General features: G+C 43.8%; 1 protein-coding gene across 1 annotated transcript in view; it reads left to right on the top strand.

The window, feature by feature from the left end:
• LOC119172771 (uncharacterized) overlaps nucleotides 1–14,196 on the top strand; it is an 87,713-nt gene that overhangs the window by 32,224 nt on the left and 41,293 nt on the right. Inside the window, exons 9-13 of the mRNA XM_075893110.1 lie at nucleotides 1,667–1,808; nucleotides 7,450–7,610; nucleotides 9,460–9,551; nucleotides 10,431–10,574; nucleotides 13,028–13,190. Coding sequence (XP_075749225.1) covers nucleotides 1,667–1,808; nucleotides 7,450–7,610; nucleotides 9,460–9,551; nucleotides 10,431–10,574; nucleotides 13,028–13,190 — 702 coding nt within the window. The remainder of the gene's footprint in view (nucleotides 1–1,666; nucleotides 1,809–7,449; nucleotides 7,611–9,459; nucleotides 9,552–10,430; nucleotides 10,575–13,027; nucleotides 13,191–14,196) is intronic.

Genomic DNA, 14,196 nt, shown 5'->3' with positions numbered 1-14,196 from the left:
ATAGACGTCACGATTCAACATGAAATATTGAAGGAATATTGCGTGGTACGAGCTCCCATTGCCAGCGGGAGTCAGAACACGTGATCATCTTAATAGCTTCGTGGTTTAAAGCCGGTCACCCACTTCAAAAAGCGCGCACACTGCTGCGCCTATCATCCTTAACGTCACGTAGTGGGCGCGTAGCAAGTTTCAAAAGGTTTCCTGCAATGAGTTTCTGAAGTATGCACAAGAAACAGGATATCCCTATCGCGTTCAACTCCTAAAGGTGAAACTTTAAGGTCCCTATTTTTTGTCTTTCTCATAAGATTAGCTTGATATGTACTATTTCGTTGGGTACTTAACAATCGTACCAAGTGTGAACATGCAGTAATGTTCTAATAGCATTGTAAACACATTATTTTGAATAATGAAAGCCATAAAGTTCTCACCAGGTGAATGTGCCAGGTCCTAAATGTATTGTTTACGCTGAGACACGTCCGTTGGCCTTTCATTAATCAAATCTGCCTTGTACGACTCTGTGAGTCTTTTGAATAATGGCAACTGAAGACAGTTTGATATTTTGAAGCAAGTTGGCATTCAGCCTGGACTCTACACAGCAAAAACTTGCCTCGCAAGTGATCGGCACCACATCACTAAAGCATCCCGTCACGGCACTAATGTGGCAAAACAAGCTAGAAAAAAGAAAAAAAAAAACGGCGAGCTGTCGCTCGAGCAAAGACACACAACAGTAACGTGCAGGATAGAACTAGCTGCAAATATCGAGCATATTGGTGCTCCTAATCACCTTGTGTAAGCACAGCAGCTGTTTAAAATCCATTTTATTGACCTTCTTAAGACTTACATTTATGGCACCTTTCTGTACGCGAACAGCCAAAACACCTTCGCTAATAGAGGTTTCTCATTAAAACTTGACACACTTACTTATCTTGTGAGGGGGCGTGTAATAAGCCTGAATAAGTAAAGCGGTGCCACGAGATTTATCGTCCGCGCCAGTAATACGAAAGTGCCCAGGGTTAGTGCATGTTTTTTTTTCGTTATTTAACCACTATGTTTCAATAATTATCTGATCTCACTTGTGTTGGGACAAAGTTTTTGTTATGTCCCTACAAAAACGAATGCTTTTGTCAATTGGAGTCAAGAGTGTTCGTGCAAGGCAAACTCTTACTGAAACTTTAATCATAAAAAGGTAACCAAGAAGCACTTGCAGTGTGCACACGTGCCTATACGGAGTCATTTATAATGTAGACTAGTTATCTCTAGTGCTTATCGCTTTTTAAATTTTTTTTTCACCGATTGGCTTCGTAAATAAGTAGAACTTGGCTGAAACACACCTCTGAAAAGGCTATACATTGTACTTTTTTCTTTTCACTGCTTGCGAATGCGCAAGAAGGTACATTTTAAATTACACTCCAGGCTGTTCGCTACCCACGTGCAACTTCTGCTGTAGAATGGCTTCAGCAGCTATAGTTTCTTTTTTTTTTGCTATTTTGCTACGAGTGAGAGCGTCTTTGATCTACATCTTGCAGCTCGCGCTCTATTACGCGATCGTACAAGATGCATAACAACGCTGCAGCAGTTCACCGCATCTCTTCATCTAGGTGTGTAAACCATACAGGTTCTTTACACAAACAATGCGAATATTTGAGAGCATTTCATTTACTTCCAGCGCTATGAAGATTTTCTCCAGCTCATGATAGACGCGCAAGATGGTAACCTGACTGCTTCTGAAGAAACCCCCATTGACCCGGAGAACAAGATCTTCGACGTTGGATCGGATACAAAACCAGAACCCACGATCACCACAAAACGTGAGTGCAGCTGCGACTAAACTTTTTACTGACTTCTGCGGATTCATTAATAGCCTTTGTCCTGAGTAAAAGCTTTCGAGGTAATAACAATCCAAATTAAACTTTAATGAATTTCTAGAAAAAATAGACCTCTACCTGTTTGCAGTGTGACGTCACTGCGGGCACCCCGCTCACCATACTCTCTCTCGGAGCAGGTACTGGTTGGCAAGAAGGTCTACCAGCAGAATCTTTCTGCATAAAAGCGCTGCGTGTGTCGACATTCCTTTGACAAAATTGCTATTTCCTATTGTGTTAGCTTTAAATTGAAAGTGTCACCGTAGAGTAGCAGGCTAGAGCAAGCTATCGCTCAGGCCAACCTCTCTGCCTTTCTGTAAATAAACTTATCTCTCTCTCTCTCTCTCGAAAGTGTCACTGCTTGGATGGAGGCGGGAATTCTGCAGGCCAGTGTGCTCAGATTTGGGTGCACGTTATGGAACCCCAGGTGGTCGAAATTTCTGGAGCCCTCCACTGTGGCGTCTCATAAACATACGGTGGTTTTGGGACGTTAAACCCCACATATCTATCTATCAGAGATCACTGTTTGTAATGCACGATTTTTTTTTGTTAACACGTGACGATTTGCTCGTTGTAGGTGGCAGTGATGAAAAAATTTGGCAGATCCCACGTACAGTTGGAATGGATGATATGCGAAGCATGAATGAGAAATGTTGATATGCCACTTTAAAATCAGTACAACGTTACGAGGTGGAGGTAAATTATACCATACAAGACTTCCGTGTCATGACTATCATGTTTGGATGTGTCGTTTACCTTCGTCATCTATTCACGTCACGTGATACCAAATTTAGTATATGTGGACCTAGCGAAACGGCTGTGAGCACGCTATGAGCGTGGTATGTTGTCATGTTCTTACATGACACGCGTTTCAGGATTATAATGTTTGCACCAGTCATATATTTCGTCATTCATCGACGTAGCGTAACACCAAATTTGGTATATGTGGAGCTAGCAAAACGGCTGCGAGCGCATCATGAAGGGCCCAATATACTCCAATGTAGTGTTGACGCGCGCGCACGCTATGCACAGCGACGCTACGTTAGCAAAACGGGAGCACTCCACAGTCTGATGCCAGGCGCGATCAGCGTCCGTCGGCGCGTCCCGACGGCAACCGGCGCGCAACGCGACATGCTGCATTTCCTGATACCATAGAGTAACATTACTCAACGCCTCCTCTATTTAGATGCCTGACACGTCCCCCCCCCCCTGTTACCCTTTCTCTCCTTCATTTTCTAATATTGTCGGTCTTTAGCGTCACCTGTAACGGACGGTGCAACAACTCGACATTTTGCATAGCCTCCGAAATAGTCTTGTATAGTTGCAGATCTCAAATAACTCTCGACGGACGCACCACTAGGGGCCACAAGTAAAAATTGGCCCCGTATCTGCATGTAATCTGCAAATATTGTTGAAAGACGATAGTCTTGCGTGTGGAGAGACTGAACAAAATATTTGAATTTCTGCGCAAGAAAATCGGTGAAATGTACTCCGGAGGCGCTGCGTTAGAGTGCCTCGAGCGTGCAGCGGAGGTGAACGAGCGAATCAACTCACGTCACACGTAAGACATGAGCGCCATCTGGCAGTTTTTTTTAGGAGCGAAGCTCCTTAAGGCGTGGGCTGTGCGTCCCCTGTATGTAGCCACCTCTCGTTCAGTTCTAAGTATTACGCTAGCCACCGCCCGATCTAAAGGGTACAGCCATATCCATCCGTCCATCCGTCCATCTGTCCGTCCGTCCATCCATCCATCCATCCATCCATCCATCCATCCATCCATCCATCCATCCATCCATCCGTCCGTCCGTCCGTCCGTCCGTCCGTCCGTCCGTCCATCCATCCACCCGTCCGTCCGTCCGTCCATCCACCCGTCCGTCCGTCCGTCCGTCCGTCCGTCCGTCCATCCATCCGTCCGTCCGTCCGTCCGTCCATCCATCCATCCATCCATCCATCCATCTATCCATCCATCCATCCGTCCGTCCGTCCGTCCGTCCGTCCATCCATCCGTCCGTCCATCCATCCATCCGTCCATCCGTCCATCCATCCGTCCGTCCGTCCGTCCGTCCGTCCATCCATCCGTCCGTCCGTCCGTCCATCCATCCATCCGTCCGTCCGTCCGTCCGTCCGTCCATCCGTCCGCCCGTCCATCCGTCCGCCCGCCCGTCCGTCCGCCCGCCCGTCCGTCCGTCCGTCCGTCCGTCCGTCCGTCCGCCGAAAAGATGCAAGATGTTATAAACTAGACGGCGGTACGTGTAGTTGATTATGAAAGATGCGAGGTGTTATAAAATAGGAATGATGCCACATATGGCGCGTGTCATCGTTCGATATAGTGCGGCGACGTACGCTAGGGGGAGCGTTGCAATAAAATCGAGTGGGCAAAATGTACGGAGGATTCATGGTTTACCAGGTTTACCTCCGGAGCTTCGCCCACTCATCATCATTCACTTCGTGGATATGGCGGCATCTTTTTTTTTGAAAACAAAGCGCGTGGCGCTGAGACGGGCGTGCGCGCCCGTCTAAGAGGGGATAAGGTGTAGAACGCAAGGCGACGGGTAGGTGCCACCACCGTGTCGTCTTAGCAAAGCGTTGGAAACACTCGCCTTTTAGTGCAAGCGTTGCATGGTCAGCGCAGCGTGTTAAGCGCTACGGTCCTTAGAATTACTTACGTATTCCTTTTCTGGTAAAAGACGAACATGGAGAATATATACATGTTGTTATGATGCCTCAGATATGCGCAATAATTGCTTTTTCTTGACGATCGCACACGCATGAACGCTGATTCTTGAGCAACATTGGTGGGCGCTGCGAATGGGGTCGGCCGTTTGGGGCATCGGATGGTGCTGTTTAGAGTAACCAGTTCACGGTAACGGTGGACAAACAGACAAATGTTCAGACAGACAGACAGACAGACAGACAGACAGACAGACAGACAGACAGACAGACAGACAGACAGACAGACAGACAGACAGACAGACCAAAGTTTTTGCGGTCGAAGGTCCCCCAAGAAAGACTATCGTCTTTAAAACGCCGTGATAATATTGTCGGTCACAAGCGCCACTGCGCAGCGCTTGCTCAAAGCTGAAGGCAGGGCGACTGCACTGGACACACGAGCCATTCATCAGGCATCTTAATAAAGGAGACGTTGCATTTCTCTATGCCGATGCCTTAACCAGACAACACTGTGATTCCCTGATTTCGTGACGGAGGGGCGCCGTACGCGATGAAACACGCATGCGTCAAAGCAACGTAGTGCGGAGCGCGTGCGAGTATTTGGCAGGACCGGCGCCTGGCGTGGCAACGCCGGCTTGAAGCGAGGAAATGGACGCCGGTGAGCACGTGCACCACGTCATGTCGAAATGTATTGGCGCCTTGACTGTGGCATGTAGTCATGGTCTCACATGACACACATCTCATAATTATTATGTTTGGACATGTCACATACCTTGGTAATCCATTGGCGTCACGTAATACCCAATTTGGCATATGTGAAGCCAGCGAAACGGCCACGAGCGCACCTTGAATGTGGCATGCAGTCATTTTGTTACATGACACGCATGTTGTGATTATCATGTTTGCATGTGTCATTTACCTATGTCGTCCATTCGTGTCACCTAATATCGAGTTTGGTACATGGGAAGCTAGTGAAACGGCTGAGAGCACATCATGAGCATAGCGTGTAGTCATGTTGTTACATGACACGCTTCTCATACTTATCATGTTTCCATCAGTCACATACCTTCGTCATCCATTCACGTCCGGTAATACTAAATTTGGAATAAGTGAAGCTGGCGAAACGGCTGCCAGTGCATCATGAGCATGGCATGTAGTCATGTTGTTACATGACACACATCTCATGATTATCATGTTTGCATCATTCACATACCTTCGTCATCTATTCACGTACAGTAATACCAAATTTGGTATTTGTGACGCTAGCGAAACAGCCGCGAGCGCATCATGAGCGTGGCAGGTAGTCTTGCTGTTACATGACACGCATGTCATGATTTTCATGTTAGGGTCTCTCGCTTGTGTTCGCCATGCAATCATGTTATACCATGTCAGTTTTGCCACATGTCATGTGAACGAAACCACCGCAAGAGCTGAAGGACCATGAAATGTAAATCATGACTTTCGTGACAAATGTTTCATGATTTCCATGTTATGACTAGTCAAATATGTTCTCCATATAGTCATGTTATGCCATACCAAGTTTGGTATTGATGGCATTATCGAAACAGCCAGGATAGCTAAAGGTCGTAGGCGGCTAGATAGATAGATAGATAGAATATATATAGATAGATAGATAGATAGATAGATAGATAGATAGATAGATAGATAGATAGATAGATAGATAGATAGATAGATAGATAGATAGATAGATAGATAGATAGATACGCTCGATGTCGCCGAAGTTCGCTAAGAAATGCTTCGCATTAAAAAAATCTTCGAAAGCGAACGTTCCGCATGTTCACGGTGACTTGCGCTTTGAAAAATATTTGCATGACATGGATGTGAATGTACTGAATTTCCGTCGTGACATGTGCGCTGAAGTTTTAAACGAGGTACATTGCTGGTTGCAGCATAGTTTTGAGCAGCTGTGCGCGAGGTCATGGATATCGCGCGAGGTCACCAACATATCATTCCACAAAATTTTAACACACACATAAAATAGGAGAATACGCATTCAAAAACCAGAACTTTCGCCAACACCTTCTTTTTAAAACAATTAGAGAGTGTGATGAACTTGCAGAAGATATCGTAAATTTTAGGACAACAGCACTTCTTTTTCATCGTTGTGACATTGTGACATGCCCATACACTTTCAGTATCTGTTTGCCACGTGTCCTATTGTACTAAAGTACTTTTGATGGCGTGCTGTAATTATTATATGTTGTTTTATTTTCCAAAATGTTTAAGGTGTACTATTGCAGAAACGTTAGCAACTATATTGGACTTTGTATGTATACCCCCCTGCAGTAATGCCACTACGGCGTTGCAGGAACTCTGTAAATAAAAAAAATGAAATTCGCGGGAGCAGATTTTGTAAGGCAGTTTAATAATATTGTGCATGTGCAACCCGCCGTGTTTACTCCAATTTCGATTTCGTATAAAATGCAATCTCCAGTTTATTATTATTAAGTCGAAAATCTTGTGGTGATTAAAATAAATACACATTACACCAGTCTTGCTCTTAATGGCACTGCGAATGTGGCGCGCAAAATTCCACTACTTTAAAATGCGATTAGCAGAGGTAATCTTGGGAGCACACGGCACACAAAAAGCGACATGAAGTTGTAGGAAGCGATCGTTCTTTCTGTTTTCCGAGTGCTCTTGTGGTTACTTCAACTAATCGTGAACCACAAATCGACTGACACTGATTAGTTTAAAGTAGGCCATTATTTCCATGATACAGTATACTTGAATAGGTGCGAGAAACCTTTTCGAGATAAAGATCACACATTTGGAAGTTCTTTGAACCCTAATGATTTCGCGAGTGCGCGATGAGGCTTGTTCGCATATGTTTTAAGGCGTACGTTACGAATTTACATTATATAGGAGTTACATGCTCGGAACTCACTTTCGCTTTCAGGTCTCACTGAAATAGAAGCGATGGCTCAGTGCGTGCTCTTCTTTCTGGCTGGTCTGGAGACGACTTCTTCGACCCTTGCATTCGCTACTTATCACCTCGCCTTAAACCCCAAAGTGCAGGAGAAGCTGAGGAAAGAAGTAGACGAATGCATGGCAGCTCATGTAAGTTGTTTCTGTGCCGGGGACGAACAAAATATAATCACCACAAGAAAGAAATGCGGTAACTCACAGATTTACTCCCGATATGGTTCCGTCGACTTTCCCAGTGACTTAACGTCTACGAGCCTACTTCCAAGTTTATTGAGTAGCATGAGGGAACGCCTATTGCTACGTCAATGCTCTAAAATTTTATTTCAAGCTGAACGTGAAAGAAAACAGAGAACCAAAATTGAGAGCAGTAAGGTTGATGATTGATATGTGAAATTTAACGTCCCAAAACCACCATACGATTACAAGAGACGTCATAGCGGAGGGATCCGGAAATTCCGACCAGCTGAGGTTCTTTTAGGCGCATTTAAATCTAAGCACACGGGTCAGCAGAATTCTCACCTCAGTCAAAAATGCAGCCACCGCAGCCGGGATTCCATCCCGTGACCTGCGAGTGAACAACCGAGTATACCTTAGCCACTAGACCACTGCGGCGGGCCTCAGAGCAATAAGGCAGCTCACGCAAGACAAATTATGTGCACCAACGGTTTGCGCACCGACGCGAAACAAACAAAATGGATATCCCGAATGGCTATTTTGCCCCAAACAAGAAACGCAGTGTTGAGAGAGCGATATCCTGGCCACGTGTTGTTGTGGATCGATTATTTTATTTCGCAAGCTAGAAACCTCACTTTATCGCACGTAATCTGCTGGTAACGTTATTTTATAGATTGAACTGAGGCAACATTTTATTTAAGGGGTACATTAAAAGCCTTTGTCATCTTTCGGCGCTCCCTTTTCATTGGGATCGCCTTCGTGTGCTCAACGAAGATTCTCCCAGAACAAGTGAATCATATGTGAAGAAGCCGGTCTAGATTCAAAAAGCTGGGGAGTAAGAGCGTGAAAAAACACCCCCAAGACGTAAGGGACGGTCACACTGGCGCTGACTTTCAACTTATCTTTGGCGGCAGAATGAAACACATTTCGTATGTCATAGTGAAGCATGAAAAAAGAGGAGTGATGGGTAGCAAGGTCAAGCCCACAGTGCTAACGACGCAGGAGACCTGTCAAGGAATAATCGCAACTAACACGTGACTTTCTATTTTTATTTCATTTATTAGACCCGACAGCTGCATCCGGCCAATAAAACTCGGCATCAAAGAGGGCAAGATGGGGCATTAACACACTTGGTATGAAGTTTCCAATATGAAACGTTTCTAAAATGATACGTTCAGTCTTGTCATCAATCCTACCAAGAATCACCGTTCCCTAAAAGCTCTTCTGTCTCTCTTCTGTCTTGTCAGCGTGTGTTTGCGCTGTGACATCCCCAGCGGTACAAAGAAACAACTAGCACAAAAAGAAGTCATCTACTGTAATAATGTTCCCACAATTAGAACGGGCTGGAAATATGGTGTATCACCACAATCTGGTATCACTTTCCGCTCTGCAATTCCACTTACATGAACTATATTCACGTACATGACAAAGCACATTTGAAATAGGAAAGTTTGAACGCAATTTTTTTTTGGAACGATGCCGAGACCATAAGTGTTACAATTCGCGAATCAAAATGCTGAAGACAGAAATCTTCAGGAGCACACAAAAGATTCACGAAATTAAAAAAAAATATTGAAGAATACGTAAAATATTGTAGAAAAAAACATTCAAAATTTAACTTCGTCGAATATTAGTTACAATGCAACTATAGTTGCGATGTAATACTAGTTACAGTGCAAGTAATGTTGAGAAAATATTTCACTTGCGAATAATTGCAGAGCAATAATGAATTTGTAGTACAGCTTTAGCATGAATCCCGTAATTTACATGAAGTAGTGTTGAAAAACATCACTACCATATTTTTCAGGGTCCTGAACCGAGTCTAGATGTCATATCAAAGTTAAAGTACCTGCACTGCGTAGTGTCCGAGACACTGCGCCTTTATCCGCCCGCAGTGAGGTAAGTGTTTATCATAATCATATGTAAAATGAAACAGCTCGCTCCGAGTGATTCATAATAATGTTCCTACTGCTACAAGGTTGACTTGCAGGGTAGCTGCAGCTAAGCGAATGGCGGCGATCTGTCGTCGTACTGTCACTACTCACATCGTACTATGTGTTTATGGTGCGGGCCGAGGATTTGTTTTTCATACTTCACAATAAAGATTGTCATTAGTCCCGTAAATTCTAAAAAGAAAAAAAAAGAGTACCTAAACGTTTTATAGCGTGTCGAGACCTGCGAAGTATACATGACTCTATTTAAGGAGTAACTGTAAATCTCCTTGAAAATGGTTTCTCTCTTTTTGGAGAGACTGCGAAGTATATATGACTCTATTTAAGGAGCAACTGTAAACCTCCTTGAAAATGATTACTCTGTTTTTGGAGAGTCGTAGGACCCAAAAGAGTGTTTAAAAAGTACTTTTAAAGAGTCGTACCAGTTGAAAGTCAAGACTCATTGAAAATAATAGAATCTATTTTCTTTTTATTTTAGTGCAAGCTCATAAACATCGCTAGCCGAGACACCTAAGCAATTGACACTTGCAATCTATTCGCTATTCAATGAAGTAAACTTGCTTGAAAATTTCTGTGGATTAAAAAAAGATTTCTATTCAAGTAAAAAATTTGAAAATGAGTTGAAATATATATTCACATCGTCATAGTTGTTAAAGAAGAACCTATTACAGGCACTCTTTTTATCTACATAAGTACACATTTGCCGGCTGTTTTTTTTGCGTCTTATCGATTGCGGTTCGCAATAATGAATCAAGGCTACTTTAAAAAAAAAAAACAGCAGCAACCTTGATGCTCTTTAATTGCGTTGTTCGGCTCACTCCTCTAGGCTGGAACGCTACGCGATCAACGACTACGTTCTTGGTGAAACCGGCATCAGGGTTCCCAAAAACAGCTCCGTCATCGTTCCCATATATGCCATGCACCGCGACCCCGCAGTATTTCCGGACCCGGAAAATTTCTTGCCGGAGAGGTAAGTGCTGGGTGCAGCAGAACAACCTTATCCAGTTTTTTTATCTAACGCAAAACAGCTATAACAGTTTTGCTACGGTAGCTTGTCAATGTCTGAACGCCGTCAAGCTTCTCTCCATGAGATCAAGAGTATGGAAGGTGCGGAGAAAGTCAGTGAATGATCTTTTACTGAAATGGTGAGTTCCCGTTTTCAGCAATAAGGATGCTGTTGACACTGCAAGTGCTTTTACGGTGAACGGGGGAGGGGGGGGGAGGAGTAGAAGTGCTAGTAGAACTATATAAGAGCTGCTTATTGTTGAAAACACTCCCTTATCAGCTGAAGACGCGACCCGAGATTAATGAAAATGATGTTTTAATTATGCTCTTTTATTTGTGCTATAGAGTTTGGTGCAGAACATAACTCTAAGCAGTGTTATTAATCATATTCTTTTCATATTTGTTTCCCATCTTCCATTCCTTTTAACGGTAAACCTCTTATCTATAATCTTTTAATCCCCCACCCCTCTCCCACTATGCCTTTCTCAGAACAAGGTAGCCAGCTCATCATGAGTACAGGCCAACCTCCATGTCATTCAGTCTTCCTCTTCGTCCTTCTTTTCTCTTCTATTAATTGGATTTGATTTGCGACTTGCTAAAATACGCGCGATTTCTTTTGAACATGTTAATTTGATGTACTACCCGACGTCGTCATCAAAGCTGGAGAAACAGAGTGGAGGGCTTGGTTCAAAATCAAAGGAGGGCCTATCGCTTCACCCCCTTCTTTTCCACTTCGTCATGCGGTGATGCTTTATACTTGACGCTGAAAAAAACACAAGCCTTATTTATTCTAAGCCTCTGCGAAGTGTTTATTATCACCTGGGCGTTTTCTTTCTCGTGGAGCACGTGGAAAAATTATCATCGTAATAAATAATTATATCAGTAGACGAAGACATACGGACAGCATTAAGATTTGTCTAGTTCATTGGATCATATACTGAAAGAAGGCTAAACTGTGCGAGACATTAACAGTGTGCACACACAAAATTTTTTTAACCGAAAAATGCGTCATTAGAGCCATGCTGCCTCGCGCATTGTTGAGTGCGTCAGCGGTGCCGTGTGATCTCGAACAAGCTTCGAACATCCGATGGGCTCGGAGAAGCATCATGTTCACCTGACAGGCCCGTATTTACCTGTACTATGCTGGGCATAGCGTAAAAAAAGTGATCGTTGGTTCATGACCGCCACTGCAACTCTCAAACGATTGCAGTTAGGGTCTGCTGGCGGCCAGATAGTGGATATATGATTTTCTGCGTCCCCTAATGGCCAATGATAACGAGTTTGAGACGGGGCAATGCGATAAACGCAGCTTCCTTTGGTCAGTGTACGCTATCTATATAACCATCAAATGTGGTTAGAAAAAGCGGTCGACGATTTAGAATACTTCGTACCCTACTATGAGAAATCATGAAGTCGTTCCGTGGGCCTCACATTTGATGAGGTTGTGTTGAGAAAAATTTCAAGTAGGAATTAGGACAGAACGGCAACGCCAGAAGCAAAGAATCAAACCTTTACTCCTTCGGAGTTCTTGCACAATCAGGAAGCTCCATACCATACAAATATTTCATGGTGGGTTGCTTGCACTATGACGAAAGCACACTATAGCATAAAAATGCCCCAGCTTTATGCGAATTATTTTCGTTCAGCGCATTAAATGACATTTCAAACAGGAACCACTGTCTATGTGCCTTGCATTGCTTGTTGGACCATAGCTGCTAAAATTCGTGTCAGGCTGCTCTATGTGTACGCCCGCTGGACCAGCTTCTTCCTTCTATACGATGCATGGTGTTGGGCGAATAAAGCGTTTTTACCACAGACTGCAGAACGGCGAGCTGACTTCAATTAAGATTATGCACGTTATGCAGCGAACGACCTCTTAAAAAGCATCTACATTCATTCTTCAAATATATAATATGTTTATGGTTCATTCTTCAAATATATAATATGTTTATGCCAGGAAAATCCAGCAGGAGGGTTAAACTTTCTTGAACAAAACAACGAAGTTGATTTTTTTTTACCCATGCCCCCCCCCCCCCCCCCCCCCTCCTCTAAAACCGGAGTGCCTGGTTCATTTGAACCCTTTGAACCCTCGACCGTCAGCCGCTGATCATGAGCCATAAATGTAGATGAGGAAATCTTGCATATGCTGGCGTGGCTTCGTAGAGAGCGCTTCCAAAAACATAGCTGCGTTAATATAAAATGCTGGTTTTAGTAACGTTCTGTCCCGCGTCCTCTTATGGAATAGCTTTTTTTTGCACCTTGAAATCAATTATAACCGTACTCTGACTCGTCCAGCAAAAAGTTCCCTTGAGGTAACTGTGAAAGTGGGTCCTTTGCTGTGAATGTATGTGTACCTGCTGAAAGAAGTATTGTCAAAAGACTGTTTTGCCGAGATATATTTGTTTTTCTATTCGTCAGATTCAGTGACGAGAACGTGGAGTCGATAAAACCGTACACGTACCTTCCTTTCGGAGCTGGGCCTAGGAACTGCATCGGGATGCGCCTGGCACTGCAGTCTGTGAAGCTGTGTTTGATTCACTCCCTCCATAACGTCCAGTTTGTGCGCACTGAGAAGACAAAGGTACGAAACTGTTTAATAGCTCGCTTTGACAAGGTGCCCACAAATCTCTTTCTTGCAAGACTCTCGCAGTAAGCAAATACAGCGGCGGAGGATCTGCAGGGACAAGCGCAGTTTTCATAGGTAGTATGCTAGACACTAGCCCAATAAAGCGCTTGGACAATAATTTCAACAATGCAAGCTAGGAGTAGAGACTAACTTCACAACGTTAGGTCTAGCCACAACTTACGCATGTGAGGCTGTAGCAGTTCATTTTTTTTACCAGCATAATATTTGATAGACAGCATATCAAAAGAGAAAAAAAAAGAAAAAAAGAAACACACGCTGGTTATTGAAAAGGGTAGACATTGGCAATAAAACCTCTGAAAATTAAGTTAGATTTCAACAGGGAGCGTTTTAGTCATGTTCATTGTTGGAGCTCCAATGTGCTTAATACAAAGTCATACAAATGAATGTTTGGGTGAACGTAAACGTTAGCTACTCTGGGATCTGCCCTAGAGCATGAATAATTTTCACAACTGCCCATAACCGAGCATTGATTGAGCTGTCATATTGGACTTGAGAAATACAACTGCAGTTTTAATGGAATTAGAAATAGAGTGTAGACAAGCCCAATTCTAGTGGTGGAGACTGTATAGTCGACAAGAGTTCTAACAGCAACAGTCTTCTTTCATAAGCTTCTACCTCTAGTTAGTGTTTGTTTGAACTAGAGGCACTGAAAGGTTGCCGCCTGCGATACTATACAAACTCATGCTTACCAGGTCGCGAATTTGGTATTAAATTCAGTGCTAATAAAGCAACCACATCGCTAACGAATACTCCTCCCCCCCATCCCACACACACACGCTCACGCACAGAGAAGCACACGTGCTGAGCACAGACGGACGGACGGACACAAAGAGAGCTGCCTGACTGCGACAATATCTCGTATCATGCTTGCATGTCCTCTTCCTCACTTGCCTTCATCACGTCCGCACAATATTAAACCATGTGGCAGAGCTAGGTGAAT

The sequence above is a fragment of the Rhipicephalus microplus genome, chromosome 4, assembly GCF_043290135.1.
Source record: "Rhipicephalus microplus isolate Deutch F79 chromosome 4, USDA_Rmic, whole genome shotgun sequence".
Lineage (NCBI taxonomy): Eukaryota > Metazoa > Arthropoda > Arachnida > Ixodida > Ixodidae > Rhipicephalus > Rhipicephalus microplus.
The sequence above is the reverse complement of the archived record's forward strand: the minus strand, read 5'-3'. Positions and strand labels throughout refer to the sequence as shown.